This window comes from Paralichthys olivaceus, chromosome 7, assembly GCF_024713975.1.
Source record: "Paralichthys olivaceus isolate ysfri-2021 chromosome 7, ASM2471397v2, whole genome shotgun sequence".
NCBI lineage: Eukaryota > Metazoa > Chordata > Actinopteri > Pleuronectiformes > Paralichthyidae > Paralichthys > Paralichthys olivaceus.
The window spans coordinates 5,078,643-5,101,762 of record NC_091099.1 but is presented as its reverse complement, the minus strand read 5'-3'; the positions used below and the strand labels follow the sequence as shown (position 1 = coordinate 5,101,762).

At 40.4% G+C, this 23,120-nt stretch overlaps 1 protein-coding gene across 2 annotated transcripts; it reads right to left on the bottom strand.

Annotated features, from left to right (window-relative positions):
- Positions 1–2,543: 2,543 nt before the first annotated feature.
- nap1l4a (nucleosome assembly protein 1-like 4a) lies at positions 2,544–12,597 on the bottom strand. 2 transcript variants are annotated; one of them, XM_020102190.2, is made up of 15 exons: positions 12,487–12,597; positions 11,490–11,527; positions 11,128–11,200; positions 10,270–10,414; positions 9,653–9,739; positions 9,224–9,358; positions 9,051–9,122; positions 8,808–8,947; positions 8,475–8,620; positions 6,331–6,350; positions 6,119–6,238; positions 5,946–5,981; positions 5,735–5,788; positions 4,636–4,670; positions 2,544–4,246 (listed from the first exon to the last, which is right to left on the bottom strand). In XM_020102190.2, exons 1-14 carry the CDS (start codon positions 12,561–12,563, stop codon positions 4,665–4,667), a joined length of 1,149 nt encoding a protein of 382 aa, XP_019957749.1. In that variant the 5' UTR covers positions 12,564–12,597; the 3' UTR covers positions 2,544–4,246; positions 4,636–4,664. The 2 variants fall into 2 exon arrangements, with proteins under 2 accessions (XP_019957749.1, XP_019957748.1); XM_020102189.2 differs by lacking the exon at positions 4,636–4,670.
- Between the last annotated feature and the right edge of the window lie 10,523 nt (positions 12,598–23,120).

Genomic DNA, 23,120 nt, shown 5'->3' with positions numbered 1-23,120 from the left:
CAGTTTGAATTCTTTCCTTTGTTCTGCAGCTCTGGACATGTGCATGTGGAACGGTTTCCTTCTCAATGTGATGTTGATACAGTCAAACATCTCCTCTGCTCACTCACACGTGTCAAAACATCAAACAGCTGAGGAGACAACAGCAGAGAGGATAAAGAGTCTGTTCACTCGCTTCTTTCTCTTGTTGTTTAACAGGATCAAATGATTTTTATTTGAGTCGACTTCTCACTTCTCACATTTCTAAACCACACAGCTTCAGGAGGAAAGTCTCACTTGTGTATCAGAAGTCCTCTGGAGATGTGGGAGAACAAATCAATGTCAGCAGCTCTTCATCAATCCGGCCTTTATGGAAGAGTGGCTCCCCACGCAGCACCTTGACTAAGAGTCATGATTGCCTGGTTGGAGTTTACCAGACAGCATTTCACTGCCATGGGCCATTCGTTTGAATCTTTTAATGGAAATTCAGGCAGTAAAGGATTTTACGGATGGATGGACGCACTTTTCATCCCAAGCTGATGTCGGACCCCAGACAGAACCTAGAGAGAGACATGAGAGAAATATGCACTAAGACTGAGATGGAAGGGGTGAGGGAAGAGGGGATGAAGGGGTGAGGTAGGGGGGGAAATGGATGAGGGGAATGGAGGGTGGGTTTGAGAGATCAGAGACAAATAAAGCAGGATGGATTAACCAGGTATAATAAGGGTTGATGGGAATTAGATGAGTTAGATGATTAGTCGAGGTGTGGTCCGGCTCCCGAACCTAAGTTAAATTATTAACTCATCTATGTTATTCCAGAAATCAAAATGAATTGAGCGCCACACTTTGGACACATGATTCATTCAACATTCATGAATGAACAGGCTACCAACATGTGACTCGTCAACAACAGCGTGTTCACGACAACTGATTCTCCAGTGTCGAGGGTCCTGAGCTCCACTGAACTTTACAGAAACAGGTGAACCTCTCTCTGTGCAGCAGCTTCAGAGTTCTCTGGGCTGAGACTGTAGACTGATGGACAAGACGTTTCGCCATTTAACATCATATCCTCAGCAAAATAAAATGAGCAAAAAGTGAGGGGCTCTGAAAAGCCGTTGCATGAAGGTCACTTATCAAAGTTATACCACAATTTTCAGTGCAAACTAGGAACAAGTCGGTGCAATGCTCCATTTCCTTGGCCTTTACACTAATAGCACAGAGATGAGAGCTCGGACACAATCGGCCTCCTTGTTACAGTGAGGCAATCCCCCCCCCCCCCCCCCCACACACACACACACACACAGCAGCTTCGGCATGAATAACGTCTTGTTTACAGCAAAATGCCCAAAGTTACAGAGAGAGAGAAATTTCAGTCTGCGTCGGCTGCGTGGGACGATCCTATCAGAGGTCCCTGCTGCCAGCTCCTTCTGTTCGGTTGTGATTTTATGAATATTAAAAGCAGTATTTTGAAAATTGGTGTTGACAGTGAGTTTGTGTCATGATCTTGACTTCTGCTTTCTCACAGAGCTGCATGTTGCCATGCTCCCATGAAGATAGAAACTTGAACTCACACACACGTGTTAAGTGTCGCTGGACAAGGTGACAGGATAAGAAAGCACCCGTCTTTCAGCACTCAGCAGAAAACCTGGGCTGCTGGGCCGCAGTGTCGCCTTCCTCCTCCAGAAACTTGAGTGCGCTGAGCTATTATCTCCCACAATGCATCACAAGGGTCTCACAGAAAAGTGCATACGTGCTTTCTTTATCTGCAAGATAGGATTCCAGACATTCTGGTCGCCTTCCCTGATGCTTGACTGACCGTAAGCAAATTCTTCGGGCCTGGATACCACCAGGAGGGTCCTCTGATCCCAGGTCAGCACACTGAGGCTGCTCTTGTTAAACATTGGCTTAACGTCACCTGATGTCTAATAGGAAAGTAGGTGCATGTGGCTGTTCAGCGTCCTGTCACATTGTGCTGTCAGCAGCATGTGCATCAACCCGAGGAAAGTTATCTGCACGTAATCTCTCTGCAGCAAATGAAATACTGTTGGTCTGTTGATGAAAAACCTGTTTGTGGTAACTCAAATACAAAAGAACTTGGTATTGTTGGTAAAACTTGGTATTAACGTTACGTCTATACGTCATTTGCAGAAGAAACATTAAATAAGTTAACTAATTTTCACAGCCCTCCCTCTTTCTACTGGGGATGAAAAAAAAAAAAATCACAGAAGGAAATAAGTTATATTCCCCTACATGAAATGATCTTTCTTTTATATTTGAACAGTTTCTGCTTTTCATGGTTGTAAACAAAACCATCGGCTTCAACCAAAAACAAACTAAAGTTCAAACCAGATAGTTACATCACGAGAAATTATTGATTTAACTGATGAACTGATTTATACAATATTACCTACGTTAAAACTTTTTCAATTACGATTATCATCAAAACAACCTTAGATTAAGGTTCAAATTAGTTTTAATATTTACTTTAAACAACAAAAACCAAAATGATTACGAAGAGCTCTACACTACGGGGAATTCCCACAGACGAGAAACACACACACAAGACATTTCCATGTCGCACAACTTTAATAGAATATTTTAACTAACTCTGTACAAATTGAAAAGAAATATTGCGCAAGTAACAAATTGTGAATAAGAACCAGTTAAGGCCATTGCTAGCACACGGTCGAATGTGGTAGATTTGAAGATGTCAACCGTGGCTGAGAGATCTGTTCAACAAGATCTACAATCGTTCTTTGTAAAAAGAGAGAGAGAGAGGGGGGGGTGGGTTTTATTTTGCTGTTGCTATCGACGACCAGCCACCGAGCGAAGGGGTCCAACCGAACAACCAAAATCCAAGAGCAGGTATATAAAATACATTGGCAACTGTTGCTATTTGTTTTCCAGAGACATTCTACTGAATCATCAGACAATAACAGAAATATTTATATATTCTTAAACAACTTTAAAATGCTGATTAAACTTTGTTAATGACGATTGGCAAACATTTTTAATAAAAGGTGGGGTTTTGTCTTTTTGGCAGAAGAATTTACATTTAATCCAAACCTCCTGCACCCTGTCCCGTCACTGGACCTTAAAGATATCTGTGAAGAACTTCTTTCACAAGGCGGGAGCCTTTCGGACAACCCTGTACCTTATTTAAGGTTGAGAGTCAACCAGCGTCTGCTTGAATTTAATCTTAATCCGAAATTATTTACCTGCATTATATACGATGCTAAAGTTTGGGAAATTGTTATTTTAATTAAATTCCTGTTATCCTTGTTAGATAAGTTAAAGAGCATTTGGGGCAAACAGAGAATGGTAATATAGGAGGTTATATTTGAGGTATAACCACAAACACCCGTCCCGTGATATTAGTGTTTACGTGTCCACTCGAGTGCTCAGTTTAAATGCTTGTTAACCCCAGTACACCTGGGCAGAGGTGAGCATTGTTATGGAGGACACAACTTCTCGATGTTTGAAATGCATGATTTGATCATTTAAAAAACAAAACAAAACATGTACTTGGCAGTATTCACGTTTTTGTTGACCTGCTAAGCCCAAATAATGTTTGAGCCAATGAGAAGGAGCCTAGTTAATTGTGGCTGGGTCTTAAAGAGATCCCAAAATGCACCACTTCATACAGCTGCATGACACCAGAATAAATAATCCAATGACATGATAATGAACATTTAAAAAAAAAGTTAATTAAATTCAAAATGATACATTTTATGTCTTAAAAAAAAAAAAAAAAAAAAAAAAAACACCATAAAAAAAAAACCCTTCAGACACCCCAGTGAAAGATTAAGTCAAACTTGTTCAGCAGTTTCCTGGTTAACTATCACTTCTCATGTTGGCGTTAAAAAACCCTGAGTAACTGATTTATTTCCATTAAGCTTAAGTTTTTTTTGGCAGTAGTAACTTACTCCACTCAACCGAAGAAGAAGAAGAAGAAGACTTTCTCTGTGCGACGCCATTATATTTCAATTTTGAGTCAAGTCACTTCCTGCTTTGAGTTAGAATGACGCCAAATAAAAAAGGGGGTGAGATGGGCGCAAGACAAAAGAAAAGGAAGTCATGCACAGAGTAAAAACGCAGTATGGTGTGGGTTCTATTGCGTTCAGGTGAGAGTTCATAAAAAGGGCGGAGCCTGTTAGAGTAGGATGCCTCTCTGATTGGATAGGATCTGAATTGACTGACAGCAGGTCTCCACCTCCTCCGATCACCGTGGTTACTGCTGTTTGCATTCGGCAGGCTGGGGCTGCTCTTTCTGGAAAAAAAGACGAGAGAGAGAAACCAGATTAGGAAATATGACGACAGAGAGCTAATGAAGCCACTGGGCATTAACTAACAAGAAGAAGAAGAAGCTCAAAAAGAAAGTAGACACTAGAGGATGAAAGCACCTGGTTTGGTACAGCAAAGGGAACAATGTTAGAAACCTGGGGTGGGACTACAGGACGGAAAACAAATAGACAGAAAGAGGAAAGATGGGAAAGGAAGAACAGAGGCTTTATCTACCCAAGATGTGAGTTAGGAGTCTTTAACACCTTGGACTACTGGAGAGTGAGGGATGTAGAGAGAAAGAGAGGCAGCCAGAGTAACAAACCACAGCCAACAGTGTACAGTGTATGTGGGACGCCGTCCTTATTTCTCCCTTACCTAGAAATGCATGGGGTGAGAATGATAGATTATGCCTGTAATGGAGGGGATTCCAGGGGAGGGAGAGACAACACAAGTTTAATAATAGTCACACAGAAACATGAAAGTGAGCACAGTGAAACATCGGTGGAGTTGAGGAATTAGCAACATGAACTCCTAAGGCAGATGAATAATGACGGAAGGAACCACGAGAATAAACCCTGAACAAAACTCGTCCACGGAAACAGCTGCATTTTTGTCGACTCCCAAAAAACTGCTCACAGGACGTGTTGTTATCACTCGTCAGACTAGAACAGCTCATAATGGAGGATTGTCATCACAATTTAACTCTCACCAAACAAATGGTTCTTCCTCTGGCTCTCATTACATAAAAAGTGCATCCTGACAAAGTCAGAATAGAAAACACTCACACCACTTTATAAAGACTCTACACAATGTGAAGCCTTTTTACGTGGATGGAACAATTTTTTATTGACTACGTTTGACTGGATTGTGACACGACCTAAAAATGTCTTCCCCCAGCAGAGTGATTAATGGGCTTTGTAAAAAGACTTGGGACAAATTTTCTGGGAAAAGCCAAAGGATGTCACGTTGATGCTCGCTCCGCTTTAAGTCTCTCTTCTGCTCTTCCAACGTAAATAAACGACTGGCTCTCAGCAAAACACCATCTACAGTCTCTCACAACCAAACCTCCAAACTTTATTTAGCGCTGGAGGCTCAAATATAATCTATAATCCCAAATATAGTTAAACTATAATAACTTTGTAACTTGAGGTACGTCATATATCAACCTCAGTTTTGGCTGATGCACAGGATCCTCACTGAGCACTAACTACAGAGTCCAGGCATGTGAGCAAGCAACAGGAAGCTGACTGCAGTTCACCTCATGGCCACAAGGGTTTTACGACCGTGACACATTGAACTATCATGAGCAGAACAGATTGCATGTCTGAGCCGGAGGTGGAAAGTGACCGGACTACTCTGACAGGAGTGATTAAAACTGCAGGTTGAACTAAATTAAACTGTAATTTGAGTTTAACACAGTCCTCGATAAGTGTGTTGTGATGTACAGAAGATTAAACAGTGGATGCAAACTGACCTTGGGGCCGAAGTCTCCCTCATCATCGTCGTCATCGCCTTCATCATCTTGCTCCTGAGACACAAAAACAAGATCATTCTAAGATACACAAACAGCCCTCCATTATGAAAAAAACCATACATAACAGGGTCTGGTATAATTTTACAGTCAAGCAGTGATAACAGTGATGTCAGAATGTCTGGTACTGTGAGTGTAAAGAGGTCCCACTCACCTCTTCATCGCCCTCTTCCAACTCCTCCTCTTCAAACTGCAATAACAATAATATGAAAACACATAACTGTCATGACAAGTTTAGCTTAAAAAACAGAGTCACTTTAAAAACATCCCATCTTATGTTACTAGAACACAGGAGTGTGAGAGAGAGCGAGTGTGTGTGAGTCTTACGCTTTCATCATCTTCCAGGGCCTCTCCAGTGAAATACAGCACTGCTCTGGGAACTATTCTCTCACGGAAAAAATGACCGATCTCAAAGTCTGTGGCTAGAGTGAACTCAGAGTCTTCATCCTACAGAAAAGAATGCAGAGACCTTTCAAACACAATACCCAATAAAATAACCTGGCTGGTGGTTTTATGAGGAACAAGGTACTTTTACTCACCATTTCTCCACCTGGTGAGGCTGTGAGGGAAAACACATAGAAATTAGCATTAACCGTAAACACATCAATACAGATGGTGTGACAAAAAGTTGAAAAATGGGATTTTAATTACTACAATCATTTTTAATTAGCACTTAACCCTAGAGTCACAGTCTGACATCGTATTTGTTTTATAACTGAGTCAGCTCCAGCATTAGCTGTGACCAACATGTGAAAACCTTTTACGGCAAAGACTCTGCTTATTATAAGTGAGGTCAGAGCACAGAGACTCCACCCCACGTCACTGAACTGACTGGAGGTGACATCATCCCGTCCTTCCTCCACTACATTAGGATCATTAGCATCAGTGTAAGACGAGAGCAGCTTCTAGGGTTTTATCTACAGGCTGAGAGAACGGTGAACATTGCCTCGAAGAATTTGTCAAAATCAACCACTACACCACAAATGCTGTATATAGTATAGATGGTATCAGATAATGTTTTTACAATATTATATGATACTATAAATGTGAATAGTATACAACTATAAATGAGTAACAGAAAAATCTTATCTACTTTACAACCACTACTTGTCATCATTTATTCAATAATTAGTCAAACCTTTGGCCGTGAGTTTATTCATCAGTGTAATTTTAAAAAAATGTTTCATAAATCTGAACCAACTTTTGAACAAACTCTGAGAATCAAATAACTTTAATAAATAAAATTAATCCAAACAAACTTTTTTAGTAAAGTAAAATTACTGCACTAAAAATACGATTTTTGAGGCTGATATCAAATAAAACGCTTTCACTTTTCCCGACAGAGATTAAACTGTTGATAAAAAATGTGTTTCCTCAGAAGGTAGACATGGATATTAAAAAGCTGTGTTAGTGTCGTTTGGCTGGAGTTGCCATGGTGAAAAAAAAATAGTTCTGTGGTGACTCATCAAAACAGGTATTTGCTGTGACATTTTAAAGTTCTTATCATATTTTAAATCTCTGCCCAATTAAGACACACACAATAAATACTGTTTGAACATCTTTCTATATTATCATTTAAACATACATTTGAACATTTATTGTGTTCAAACTCTAAGCAAGTGATGGCTCACTCTAAGGACACCTCAGCCCTGAAGCTCCACACCTTAAAACACTCGACAAAAGAGCTATTTATAATCACCAGTCATACACAAAAGCCATGAGAGAACCAGTAAGACAAACATTTGCTCAACCAATCAGTGTTTAGGTCACCTTCTCAAAGTCAGAATAAGCCCGGGCATGTCTGATCAGCACGTTGACTGTACAATATAGTCATTAAAGGTGTATCTTGTTTAACATACAGCTCCTACAATAAAACATTACTCATTTAATGATACTTTTCTATTTAATGGATCAGTCACTGGAGTATTCATCTTGTTAGCAGACATTACAATAGAATCTACTACAAATGAACAAAGGCAATCAAATTGAAGCAAAACCCTGCCCTCACACACTTTTCAGGACGGTAACTCCAGCACGGGAGTATTAAACTGAGGATAGTCAGTGATTTAAACTCTTCTGTAATTACTTGATTTATCCTTTTGAAGATCTTTGAGATTGTTACTCTTGAAAGATTAGCAATTAATTTATATGCTAATCAGTAATTTGTTTAAGGTTGTGTCCAGAAAGGCTGATTCAGAAGTCCTTTGAGAACTTTGCCTCATTTCTAAACTCAGTCACATATCCCAGTTATCACGACTTTACCCCTCCGAGCTGGAAAATAATGATCAAACTCAAGTTGATGTGAACACGGATTTGTGTGCAAAGTCCTGACATGCTGCTCATTCCGCCGCCTTAGAGTGACTGTGCAATCTGACACAGTAAGAGTGTGGCGCCACCTGCTGCTGAGATAAGTTCAATGCAGTGATGGTGAAACTGCATTGCATGCATGTTAACATGTTACCACAGTGCCTGCGGGTTAACTGAGACATGTTGACTGTCAAGTGTGTGGCTTAGTTTTGATTTATGTGTTCAACTCTCCCTCTCAGAAATCCCAATACGTCAGGGTTTGCTCAAAGCTTCTGTAAATGTCTACACACCTAACAAAGCTTTACATTTAAAATGGATATTCGTTCCTGCAGGAGAAACCTCCACATCTCATGTGTGTTTATTTTTGAGTTCTCACCTTTAACTGGATTAAAGAAGTTGAAGAAAGAGTCGTTGGGGACCTGTTTGGTAACAGTGCGAACAGTGCCACGGCCTTTATGCTTCTGCTTCTTCTTTATAGTTTTCACTGTCACATCCTTGCCCTTATGCCAATCTATCTGACAGCTAGAGCGAAGAGGTGTTAAGAGAAGAGACCGCAGGAGGCAAGAACACAAAAAGGTAAAATTTAGAATCAGTGCCAAGAGGAGGCTGATATGTGGGATGTAAATACAGAAAGATAAAAATGTTTTTCAAACCACGCAAATTTTTTTTTATACTACACAGCTTAATGTTTGTGTGCTCTGGAACTTACCCTTCACAGTCAATGATCTCTGGGCCCTCAAATGAGAAAGGGTCTGGGGCATCGGGCTCTGACTTCATCTTGTAGACTTTAGTGAGGACTGCATTGTTGAAGTAACCATTGGACTCAAAGTGGAACTCTAATGTGAAACTCTGAGGGTAAGAACACAACGGATTAAGTCTTTCAGCATTTTAACAGTAGTTTCTCAATTTGTAAAGATATCCATTCATTATATGACGTGATGTTGACACTGACCATTGGCTGTCCTGGCTCAGAAAACTTGACTTGAATATCTTTCAGGTGCTTTAGGATGGGCTCATCATGCTCCTGGTGAGACATTAACAGGACAGGTCAGAGACTTAAGGACACTGTTAAGAAAAGTAAATAGTCTATGAGGCACAAATGAGAGATAAACCATTTAAATGTACCTGTAGCATGTCACTGAGCATGTCCACACTCTTGAATATGGTGAGCCAGAACTCGGGAATGCCTTTGGGGTCTTCCTCTGGCTTGGCTTCCTCTTTCTTTGCATCCTCAATGGCAGCTTTTTCCTTTACTTCCTCCTGCAGGCAGTGAACAGAAGGACGAATTTAAATCCACTGTATACAATGTAAACAATTTATTACATATTAAGTAAAACAGATATTTTGTACAAAGAAATCAGATACACAAGGTTGCAGCAGGATTGGTCAGTCACACACTAAACAGTCACAAGTTTCTTACTCCATGTAATTCTCATTAAAACCACATTTCCCACAACCATCTCTGTCTCTATTAATCTGTGCATTTTCATATTGCTTTGGAAAAAAACCAGGAGACAGTTTTGGAAAGAAAAACGAAATCAAATGTGTACTTACAGCTAGCTCTTCCTCTTCTTCTCTGTCACTGTGCCACTCACACTCCTCGTCTGTGGGTTCCACTGTTCCTGTGACAATTTCTCGTCTCTGTGACACACATTTGTAATGACAAAGTTAATCAGATTCAGAGAGGACTTTGAGTATATTAGGGTGAAATATTTGAATATGATAAAGTATTCATTTGACAAGGCTGAATTATTTTAGTTAGCAAGCATGCTGAAATCCACACCACTTGAGTTACACACCCGCACACACACAGTATAACAGGTGCAGCAGGATTACAGCTGTCAGTCTTCAGGGTAACTAAGAATGGCTGTCACTGGCTCTGGAAATAGCCATAACTGACAAAAGAACAGTTGACTACTCGTAGTGGCAGTTTTCAATTTAGCACCAAGGTTGCGTGCTCGCTGACCTCAGATCTGACCAGAGAGACATACCACCCATTAGTGCAGGGACTGACAGAAATGGTTCTTAAATATTTCATCTACTGATACATTTTTTTAGTGCTTGCTCCTTTTGCATGAACATCAGAGAAGGAGATTCTATACGTCAATTACTACAGTTCAGTCGAATATGGTTAGGAAAAGTAAAAGTTCTGTTAAAAACATTAACAGTACCTTGTCGAACAGTGGTTGGTAGAGGGCAGCATATTTCCTCTCTAGCTCGTGGACTTCCTCGTAGAATTTGGCCTCTATGTTGGCACACTGCACCTGTAGCCTTTTCAAGGCATGCACTCGTCGCTTCACTGCTTTGGGAAGCATGCTATGGGAGATACATGAGAACCCATCTTAATTTAAACCATTTATGAACGTAAGATTATGAACGACATTGTTTAAGATTCATTTATCTAAATTAAATCAATTGTTTCCTGAAAGTCAAAAACCTACATTGCAAGTTTTGTTTAGCACGTGAGAAGATGTATTTTATTTGATGTAGTTCACTGTACTGAACCTCACTGATTTCATTTCTAATTCTGCATGCAATGTATATTGGTTGTAACATGTGATGTGATTTTAAGTGAAATAACACAAATTGCATCAGCGAAATCAAGGTCAGCCTGATCACATGTACACCTCACAACAATCACCACACTGAGTCAAAAAGTGCAGATTCCACATTGTGAGGAAGTTGCTACAGGTGCCAATGTTTGGTTGGTAGTTGCCAATTTAATATTCAACTAGCAAGACCATAAAGTTCTCATTAGATCCAATATATCTGCACAGGCAGGAAATAAAACCAAAGCTTCTAAGGAAGACATGAACACTCTACATATCAACTTCACAAATAAGTCAACTTAAATTAAGAAAATGTCCCACAGGTAAATTGAATGAGACGGGAAACAGCAGTCACTCTTTTGCACTATTGCCATCTTAGGTAACTAACGTGAGTATCAGCATGTTGAAACATGTCAATCTTTCCACCTTTACCCTCTTATCAGCGAGAGCAAAAGCACAGTGAAAACCATCAACACTGACCTTTCCAAGAAGTGGAAGCTGACAGGTCTGTCCATCTGTCCAACGGGATTTTGCATCCCTTGCTCCCCTTTACCTGCCAAACCAACAAGAAACATAGTTTTGTATTTATCAAATGATTGTTTGATGGATTACTGATTATAATCACAAACCCTGTGGATTACTGCGTTGAGTTTAGAGTCAGAGTTGCTGGAAATTGGTCATTTTTTGAGATTATACTTAATTAAACAAGTTAGATTTCCACTACTCTTTTTATAAAATGCATGTAAACATGAATATATATATATATCAGTTAGTGCTATAGATTGAAAATCACATTTCTCACATAACTACATAGATTGAAACACAACTACACTAGTCTTTACCTTTACTGGCGTCCATTACCGAGTGGTAACTCCTTCCTCTGTTAAAAGCAGATCAATTACATTAGTCACATAGTTATTATGGGTCAAGACAGACATTGAGTTACTGCAGATACAGAGGAATTCATCTGCGACGTGAATGTCGATTTTATTTGATCGGCGAGCTCCGGTTTGTATTTTCGCTAGATGCCATTTTCACAAAGGGGCCTTTCATCACGACATTACCACAAATCATCAGCGATCAATTACATGTAAGGGGCAATGATTTCATTTTAAGCACAAGCTGAAGCGAGTGTGAGAACAACCGATCAGCAGTGACACTGGTGTTGAGCAAGCGCAGGCCGATGACGCACTGACGTGCTAATGGCAGCTGGGCTAGTAAACGTAGCATCACCCCCTCCGTTAAAAGTGGGTAAAAACGGCCGTCGCCGCCCGTGACAGCAACCAGGGACCACTAGCAACACAACAGCTCATGACTCCGCTCGCCAACGTCGTCTCACCGACAAAGCTCGCCCCGATTCCCACCCAGTATGGGCGGCACCGACGATCTGACAGCAGCTAGCCGGGCTAGCTAGCAAAAAAAAAAATTACGAGACAACGTGCTATGAACAATGCTCAAAGCTAACAGCGACAATGGAGGTTTTAACGCTCAGCGTCGACCGTGTCCCCGCTGCGCACAGGAGACATTTGAAACAAATGAGTCGCACGGACGTCCGAGGCACCGAACGCTGCGCTCCGGGGGTTTTGTCGGTTTAAAGCGAGCCGTTAGCTTGACGGCTGTTAGCCCGCTGCTAGCCGCGTTAACGAGCTAGTGTCGGCTAGCTGCCGTTAGCTCGCGGGGTTGGCAGCGTTTGGAGAGCAGAGTGTCGGGGGAGACAGCTCGGCGGCGGCCGGTCGGAACACGCGGACGGGTCGCGAGGTTCGTGATTTGGGTCCCGACAGCAGCACAAGCGGCCGGGTTAGTGAGCTGGCTGCGGGTTGGGTCAGGCGGAGCTCTCACCTCTGCTGAGCGGAACTCTGCTGCTCACGCGTCTCCGCTTCACACACCACGCGCGACCGACGCACGCGCCGCAGCATCCAGGCCTCCGATTGGTCAGCCGCGGAAGGAGGGCACGGTGCTGCGTTCAAGTACCGCGACGCAAAAAAAAAAAAAAAAAATCACCGAGGACACAAACACAGGGTTGATCAGTCAGCTCTGCCCTGTCACATCAACAACAACAGTAATAAGAGTTATAACCATAATCAATAATGGTTATAATAAGTATAACCATGATCATAATCCCAACAACCATAAGAATACTAATAACACAAAGTAATAATAACAACAATAATACGAATTATAACCATAACAAATTATGGTAATTACTGTAAAATGAAAATAAACATAACCATGATCATAATCATATTCAAATACATTATAATAAGAAGAATAATCATAAACATATACATAACCATAACCAGTAATGGTAATAATAAGTGTAACCATAATAACAACAGCCATAACAATAATACTAACAATAAGTAATAACAACAATAGCTATAACCATAAGCATAATCGTATTCAAATAAATAATAATAACATACACATAAACATAATAATAGTCAAATAAACACATATGAAAAAAATAATCAGCGTTATCATAATTGAGTCTATTATGATTACAATCATAATCAACAATAATAATAAAGTCTGAATTTCTATTTATAAAATCTCAAAACTTTTTCTTTTGTCATCAGAACTCGACCAGAGGTTCTCAATTTCTTCTCGGCAAAGCCCCCCCCCCCACTAGATGGAAATATTCTGGGGACCCCTCATGTATGACCCTTGGAATAGTTAGTTTACATAGCCTTTGAAAATTATACATAATAAAATATTTTCATAAGTTAAGTCATATCTACATGAGCCATATTAGGTGTAATTCGTTTGGCTCTGAATCTGTTTCATTACATTTTAAAGCTTTGTTAGATTTAGGGTGGGTGAGTTGCAATAAGAGAAATATGTATTGTTATTGTATGGGATTCAAACTACCACTTGAAGTGGATTTGTCTATTGATGCATGTTGTAAGTGCTTATTGTTTAGACCACAAGAGGGCTTCATACACCTGTGTTTCACAGGAAACACTGACTATCTGTGCAGGAAAAGAGGTTCTCAGACATTGTTTTAGAAATGTAAATAAGTCAATATCTGATTGTCTGATTGTCCAAACCTGTCCTCACAGATCTGTGATTTAAGAGTGAGGAATATAATTTATACAAAACTCATAAGACCTATACCCCCTTAGCCGAGTAGTGTCTTGATATAATTGTATGAGGATTTGGGCATTTGCTTATTTACACTGTCTTATGCCACTGTGCTGGAAAATTGTCACTATCAAAACAAAACTGAAATATTACAAACAAACATACTAAATAACATCTACAACTTCAAAAGTTTTAATCTTTTTTACAGACAAATTTAATATAATTTACATTCATACATACATACGTTCATTCAGCATTTATTTGAGCTTCTATAACACATTTAAAACAGGTTCTTTCCTCCGGAACAACTCCATCAAATGAATTGTATAATGTGGTTTGTACAGTCTATAGTTTTACCTCTATTGGTATTTCCCTTAATTCACTGGGGCCCACAGTTTACTAATTTAATTCCAAAATCATGGATTAGTTTGTGATTAATCAAAATGCACTGAAAGATCTAAAAAGGGGGTTTACTAATTAGAGCCTTGGGGGCTGATACTGATACCATAGGTAGTAAAACATTTCCAATTCCATTACATAAGACATTATATTGGTATTTGAAATGTATATATACATTATTATCAAACAATTATGACAAAGAAATGTAATTCAGGCTGGATATTTTATAGCTTAACAATTAACTTTTTAACAAATAAAAAGAAAACCTAGTCTCTGCATTAAGACTTGCTGACCCTGCTCTTAGTAATGTAATGCATATTAATGTGGGTTTAAGAAATGGTTGGATGGGCTGCTTTAGAGTTGATGTGAGTAATGTTCAAACCTCTTTAAAAAATTGGAAAATACAAGAAAACAGTAAGAGAAAAATAATTTGGGGCTGACCCAGTCAAAAACTGATGATGAATGATTTTGCTTACATGTCGTCAAGATGATGATAATTAATATAGATGACCAAAATGCTTGATTTTATTCCACACTAGAAAACAGTTAAACATTTTCTGTATTGTGACACAACATGCAATTAATTAACAAAAAGCCATATTTGAAGAGAGGGGTCAGCGAGCACTGGCAGTTAGTGTTTGCATGAATTAGACAGTAGGACAGAGCTATCATTTACCTGCTTTGTCACATAACATCACTGTTTTTATTGGATCTGAGAGACGACGCAGAGGGAGATTTTAAATGTGTGTGACAGAAATGTTTCAAAATGGAAAGTAGTCATAGCTTTGAGTCATTTTCTGTCACCATCCACAAATGGACACACTCATTTGCTTTTCTACTCCCGTCATTTGGAATCACATCTCAAATAAGACGATCCACAGCCTTTTTACATCCCATACAAAGTTTACTTTATTTCTATTTCTATTCTGTCCTGAGGGCCCAGAGCGTATCACAAGAGTAAATCAGCAACAATCTCTACCACCAATTATACTGATCCACCATTAACTTTTTTTCCTGTTGGAAATGTGCTTTTTGCAGGAACAGTACATGGAGTACCAGACATATAAAACGCTAAAATTGTGTTTGCTATCAACCATGATGTAGGCTACACACTTGAGAGGAAGTGACAGCACCGGGGCCCCTCAGGGTCTGATCGTGGTGACCAGGCTTTGTGGCTGTCACAGTGTGACATTTACCAGAAGGGTCTGTACTCACAGAGGAAATCAATTGTGATTGTGTAGCATTTGGGATGATCCAGAGACCTAGAAACAAATGGTAAATGTTCTGTATTTATACAACACTTTTCCAGTGACCACTCAAAGTGCTTCATATTAGAGTTTTGCTATTCACCGATTTACACACACATCCGTACAGTGCATCTACTGTATGTGCCCCCCCTCCTGAGCTAGAGCCAGGAAGTATCTGTCTAAATGTGCAGAGAAGCTCATTGTGCACAATCACCTCGATCTAACATGGATCTTTGAGTCAATACAAATACATAGAAGAATATAAATGACTTCTAATTTGTGTTTTTGACTTTTCGAGTTTTGCAACCCTCTTTTATTATAGAGTCTTTGTTGAAAGTGACTGTGATGTGGTTAAGACAATAGCTGCACCTGCAGCCCTCACACAAAGCTCTACTTTAAAGCCTCAGCCCAGCGGCAAGTCAACTCCAAGATTACAACCTCCTATTGTATGATAGTGCAAGTGTTTGCTCTGTACACATCAAGGACACAAGATCAATTCCTATCACATGTCTGTCAGATTGGCCGACCAGACCTTCAAACACTCTCTGTACAATAAATATCATGTCTGTGAGTCACTGAAGAAGCAATACAGACAGAGTGAGGGCTCAGAGGTGAAATGCATTGATTGATTCACGTGTTCAATAATACATCATTTATTGTCTTGAGTACCAGGTTGTTAAAACAAGAGAAATCAGAAAGACGTTTTTGAATCCTATCGGGATTTTCCTTGTTTTTCCCCTTTTTTTTCCTCTCATTTGCTGCTGGATGCTGACGTTCACTTGTGGATCTTAAAATTAAAAAGAAAAACACACATTTAGTCAGTGCTCACTCTACACAGACTTGAATCTTTCCAATAAGTGACTTCTGGTTGCGCTGGTTTGTTTCCAAAACTTACAAAGGTGTGTTTGGTTGTCAGTTTCGGTCTGGGCTGTGTAACCCTCTGGCGACGAGGTTGTCTTCTCGCCTTGTGCCAGATACATGCTTGTACAGGTACCTCGTGGTGGTGAATAGAAATCCCTTTGTAACTTCACATTTTCACACATTGATTCGTCAGTTTCTCAGCATTGATTGCTTGAAGGTGGAAATGGGTGGCCCAGACAGACTCTGTTTATCATTTAAAAGACCTTTGAAAATCAATATTTTGTCGGCTTTTGAAAGAAAAATGCACATTTCCTTGCCTATGTTGGGTTTAATCTGGAATCAGAAATGTTTAAATTCTGCCAAGATGCTGTCGTCATGTTGTAATTTATCGTCTCTGTCTTTTGTGTCCTTGTTTCTCACTTGTTTCACTCATACAAACACAAGCACACACATCAGGAGAAGTAAAAGAATTGACCTCCTCCTGAAAGCGGATGTCATGATAGCTCTTGTCTCTCCGTTGATTGGACACGTGGCAACAGCGTCTCCGCTGGCACTTCTCATCACACTGGGGTATTGGTTTTGTGAATGAAGTGGCCAAACTCCCCAGATGGCAGTATTGATATGTCCGGGACGTCAGGGCCGGTGTTTACGAGCCACCCTGCCCCTGCATCCTCTGTCGTCCATTAAGCCCCTCTCCTCCTAACGCATGGGTAATGGTCTATCTGTACACCATAATCAGACAGACACACACATTGACTTTAAAAACCCATCAAAATAAGGCGCTCAAGCAAGCGCTCAAACACACGAGGCTAGCCGCCGGATTGACACAGCTGCAGTCATTATTCATAGGAGGAGGTCTCAGGTTTTATGGGGGGTGGGATGAAGAATGGCAAGCGGAACTACCAAATCTCATCTGAGGTGGCTGCCACAGACGGCCCCTGCATGCGTAACAAATTCAGCAGAGCCATCCGTCAAATTTACGGCAGGCCCAGGTTCTGTGTTCATGCTTTACACGATTTGAGCGCAATTTAACTTCATCCGCACCAATAAGCAATTTCAATCAGGCCATCTTGTTGTTATTTGTGTGTTTGTCGTCACTCAGTCATTCTGATTCTGCAACGACAGCTAAACCTTTTAGCCACCAGCAAAAAAAACTAACCGTAACACAGACTATCTCACACACACACACACACACACACACACAACGGCAGATTTTTGTGTGTGTTGACAATATGTAAATAACTGGTGACTCATGTTTTCCCAATAATTTCAGTATCAAATTTTGACATTGACAACAAAAAAGTAGAAAGGATTTCCTGCCAAGGTCACACCCAGTTTAATGCTTGATAACTTTTCAGAATTTGCAAACATACCGATTATTATTCAAAAGAAAAGGAGTTATGTTGTAATTAGATTTTGTATCCTCAGGTTCAGTTGCAGGTGCTTTATCCATCAGTGGTGGGTCACTGTCTGTGTGAAGACGTCCTGAAACATGACACCCTTTTCTTATCATGCGCTGACAACATCTGCATATTGCGTGCACAAGTCGTTATCTTAAGTAGAAGATAATTGAATATAATTTGATATTTCTCTATCCTGCAGTTTACCTACTTCACATGCACACACTCACTCCAAATCGAAGAATTAATCAAGTTTTCACTGTCATATGATTCACCTCTTTCTTCTCTGGCATAATATCACAGGGTTGTTCTCAATAGAAAGCCAGACTGCATATTTAGTAGGATAATACTCAGGCTTTGGAGGCACTACATAGATTTTGACACTGATTTCATCCACGATCAGTTCCTCCAGGGGGAGGCATAGTTGGATGTTTATAGAGTGACAAGAAAATGTCATATTAGCCGAACTGGGTCCTGAAGATTCAACAAAGACAGCAACAACCTCACCAGTGACAGAACTGTGAATCAGTATAGGTTCACCTAAATATTTTTCCCAGATAAGCGTGTTAATATGATTATTACGAACAAATAAACAAGCAAATATAGTTAGCATGTGTTTGTCAGAACATGCAGTGGCACCACAGGTGGGGTTTATCTGAGGCTCCAGCTTGATGTTCGTCATGACCTGCAATAGCTTGGCCCTGCAGGCTGCTGGGTGACAGGAGCCCATTAAGGGAAGGTAAATCTAATTTGGAGTCTCTCCAGCCTCAGTGCTGTGTGTCACTGCTGGAGGGCGAATGGGCAGTGTTATAGCATCATTATGCTGTTTCTGTGACTCCAACACGGGGCCAGCGATTGGATGAGAGTTAAACATGGGGCTTAGACTATTTACCGTCAACAGGTTTGTGGGCACACGGGGAGATCAGAGATGCTGAATCGTGGCTGGATTTGTGATCGATAAAAGGAAATGCATTGTGAGACTATATCTTGTTTTCAAAGCAAACGAAAAAAGTGCTAGAAAACATGTTTTTTTCTGTGACTCTCTCTTGCCTGAGAGTCAGAGAAAAATGTATCTGTGCTTTTTGTGACCAGTTAGTTCCCAGACCACTTACAGTGATTGATGGAAATCGTTGTTGAACAACAACTCGTGAGTTTTTAACCTGCTGGGCAAATACAACAAGACACACACAGTAGATATGTGGGAGCATCCGGACCACAATCAAGAGTTATCAGATATGACATTTAGAAAAGCACAAGCTGCTCGAGAAACAAAGAGCAAGAGAAAGAGGTGCAGCATGTGTAGCCTGCAGCACTGAGGTTGTGTGGCAGACACGCTTCAAAGAATCGCTTAGAAAACTGCCTGTCTTTGATTGCTCTTGAGATGAACTGGTGGGGATTTTTAAATACACAATCACATTTTAATTTGATGTGGCAAATTCAATTCTTGAGGGTTCTGATGTGCAACACTTGAAAGGAAACAATTTAGAAATTAATCAACTTTCCCTGTTTAATCATATTGGCACGACTTTAAATGACTTTTTTCACACGGTTTGTTCCCTCGGGTGTGAGGATACACTCACACACCGAAACTAAAAACAGTTTGTAAAGTACGAGTGGGAGAACTGCCAGACTTTTGGCTAGTTATGTGCGGTGACATCGTCGTGTCACACAGCTGTACTCAGCGGCCACCATGGCACCGGCGTGATGACGGCAGCCGACAGTGACCACTGAGGATCGAGTCCCTCAGCCACTCGCCCACCCCAGCAGCACTTTATGCCACCGAGCGCTGTCAAATTACATGAGGGAGAAGCACTGGAGGAGCACTCTTTGTGATTAGTCATTCCGCTTGGCAGCTGTATTTTGACACATGCAAAAACAATCACAGTCATCGCCAGTCACAGATGCTCGGGAGGGAGAGAGAGGGGGAGAGAGGGAGATTTTATTTCCCATTTATATTGTTGTGACTCTTGGTCACCTCCATTTCTAAAACTCCATAATATTCAGTATGATTCCTAGTATATCAATTACTGGGACCACTCATGTATGGAGGCGTCAAAGGTTTATTTAAATGCATTCATTTCCTAAAGCCTGGATTTCATGTCCATTCATAAATACATTCAATGGCAGAAACAATATGTTCCATTAGCAAAGGGAGGGAGTCGCATTACGATGTTGACGTAAACCATGCATGTGTCACAATGTTCAAGAACCTGGTTTTGTGTTTTATGAGAAAAGAAACACAAGATGTTTTTGCTGCCAATGCTTTAATGCTCTAATCAGATATATATTACTATCAAAATGCAAATAATGTGGATGAACAGTATACGTATGTTCAAGCTGAGGAATTCAATTTACTCTTAATCACAAGCGACAATCAGTCACAACTGATTATATACATCGTATAGAAAGTGTATCTGAAGCATCACCGATGCAGTTTCCTTTTCTGAAGCATGAGACCACTGAATTACATTTTTCCAATAAGTTAATAAATCAAATATCACCATAGCAAATATTTCCAAGAGATGTGTGCAGGTTGCTGGAGAAAGAATTTGTGATAAGCAGGCAGTTTATCCCTTTTATGCATATGTCTGCATACATACACAGAATTTATGAGGGTATGGCTAGTCATGTGCTACAAGCTGATATGCTAATTTCGTGGCTATTTACACAACATTATTCGATTAATACGACATTTATTTTGTGTTTCCTCTACTCTTTATCAACTGGATGAGTCTAATGACCCCCACAAAGGTGAACAGCATTGTGCCTCGGTGAGAGGGAGAAAAGAAATGTGGGGGACGATGGATAATAGCCCAGCTGGTCGCGTTAGCTGCAATTAGCCCATCTGAAGTCCCACAATCATGCAGGGAAAAGCTGACGCTCACAATGCCACAATGCTACTGCTGAATCAATACATAATTGTAATAATTATCATCCTGGTGCCATTTGTGGACATGTCCGACACTTCTAGAAAAGAGGATGGAATTGGATAGACATTGGATGAATGGCGGAGAGATATCTCCTCTTCAAGTGCAACATTTCTAACAAAAGGTAGCCTGGTATGAGCAATGATGGGGGTGGGCTCAGTGGTGATGAGTCAGCCTAACAGACAGCTACAGTGATTGGAGTAGGACAGGGTGTATATGTCACGATCATTAATGAAGGCCTCTTCCATGTTAGTGGATGGGACATGGACCAAAATAAAAAGTTGAAGCGCACGTCAAAAGAATTTTCTCAGAGATGGAGGATTCTGTCATTTTATGTTGATCTTAACACACTGATTTAAAGTCAAGTGTTTCCGGCGAGTCCATCCATCCAATGTCTTCTGCTTATCTGAGCCAGAGTCACAGAGGTAGCTTGCCAAGTAGGGTATTCCAGACGTCCCTCTCCCTAGTCATGCTTTCCAGCTCTTCCCTGTGGGATCCCAAGGTGTTACTGGGCCAGATGGGATATGTAGTCCCTACAGCAAGGTCTGGGTCTACCCCTAATTCTCACTCCCGCTTGGGCATTCCTGGTAAACCTCAAGAGGCTTCCTAACCAGATATCTGAACCAACTCAACTGGTCCCGTTCGATATGAAGGAGCAACGGTTTAACTCCAAGGTCCCTCTGGATGTCTGAACGCCTCACCCTATCTCCATGGGTGAGCTATCCACCCGATGGAGTAAAACTTATTCACGCTGCTTGAATTTGTTCATTCTTTCTTTAAACTACCAATCGCTACTGTGCAGACTCCAAATGTGCAAGATGGCAGCGTTTGTGTCCTGGATATATTGACTTCATTTCTGGATAGTGGGAGGAAGTAGAGATGCGTCATCCACCTTTAAAGTCTATACTTAAAATGATTAAAACACTTCAAACCTGCAACTAAAACTGTTTTAACTGGTCCCAGACCAGAAGCTTCCCAGATTCAGGGAGGTTGAAGCCGAACTCTAACCATGCAGGGTCTTTACTGTCAGCACTGAGTTCCAGATCCTGCCGACAACACCATAAGTGAAGTGATGTGAAAGTCAGGAAAGCTTTTTCTGTGGTGTTTTCAAAAAAACAGTAATAAACTATAGTCTTGATAAACTGGGCTGAAACAGGAAAACAGACACTTGGACAGAGAAGAAGGGACAGTAGTTTATCTTGATTTAGATTCAGCCTGTAGCTCACTGGACTAAATCTGGTGGACTGCAGTACAATTACTAGGTCTCTTGTGGGTCGGAATACAGTTATTATTTTTATCAGTATTCTTTTTTCCTGGAATCACTTTTTAGGGATAATTATCTCAAATAGATTTGTCATATTTAGTCTCAGAGGAATTTTTAAAAGGCAAATGCCTTTCTCTGCTGAACCTCAATAACTTCAAGAAATCCGACCTTCTGTCTCTTATCATCTACATTAATCAGGCAAGTCTTTTGAAAAACATCGGCTTTAAAAACCCTTAGAAGATTTGGATAGAACAAACCATTAAATTGATCATTGTTCCTCTCTCTGAATAAATGTCAAACATCTGCCTGTTGCTCAGTGGTTTGTTATGTTGTGTCACTTTCAAAAAAAGGTCAAACTAAAGAGGAAAATCAACAACAAAGCTTCATTTTCTAAAGATAAACTGATTTATTCTGTGTCCATGTGGAGAAAAGGCCTGAACAAGGTGGAAAGGTTGTTTCAATCTTATTGTCTGTTTGTTTTATCTTCGTTTTCATCATACTCACTCTATAATCCCTCCCTTATAAAGGAGGGACCTGCAGTTGTGCCGGAGGCTACATCAGTGCTCTTTAGCATTTTAATCTTGTGTGCTCAGGTTGGAGGACGAGTCACACTGGGGCCCATTTGTCGTCTCCTCAACCCTCGCGAGGTTGCTGCTGTGGCAGCATGTGGCCAGAGGTCCGCAGATAATCCTTTTACCTCAGCCCGCCCGCAGGCACCATACATCACTCCACAATCATGTGATTGTGGATGATAACCACCTACATCCCAAAAGTGGTACACATTCAGTTAACGTGGTTGCAGCAGAGGTAAGAAACAGACACCATGGGCCAAACAAGAAAACAATGTGATGTTCTCTTTTACCTCATTGTGTGTGTGTGTTTGTGTACTTGTGTGTGTGTGTTTCCACAATCTAATCTAATTTGCTCCGTGGAGATTGGATTGAACTGATAAAGTGACTTAATTTTCCACAGTTGACTTTTCTCAGGTCTAACCTTTATGTAAAGCCCTGGGGTCGAAGCTGTGATTATTGTGTAAAGATGCACTACAGTGAGCACAGCTGCTGTTTCTAACAACAGAACGTCACTTTGTATGAATACTGTCGGTTAAATAAACACTAATTGGGAAAATGTATGTATTAATTGAATTGACATTAAATTATTGTCGAGAATGTTTAGACAAATGCCTACCAGAACTTACCGTAACAATAGAATATATAAATCATAACCAATAAAGTCAGATCAATTCAAAAATATGAATTGAAGAAGGACAATTACAATTTTTGATGACAACTGA

What these genes read in the sequence shown, in the direction of transcription:
- nap1l4a (XM_020102189.2), bottom strand. Translation starts at nt 12,563, where the DNA reads ATGCTGCGGCGCGTGCGTCGGTCGCGCGTGGTGTGTGAAGCGGAGACG. An exon ending in CAGAGTTCCGCTCAGCAGAG is followed by an intron (nt 11,528 to 12,486) that starts GTGAGAGCTCCG and finishes TGCTTTTAACAG; the next exon opens with AGGAAGGAGTTACCACTCGG. An exon ending in ACCAACCACTGTTCGACAAG is followed by an intron (nt 9,740 to 10,269) that starts GTACTGTTAATG and finishes TGTGTGTCACAG; the next exon opens with AGACGAGAAATTGTCACAGG.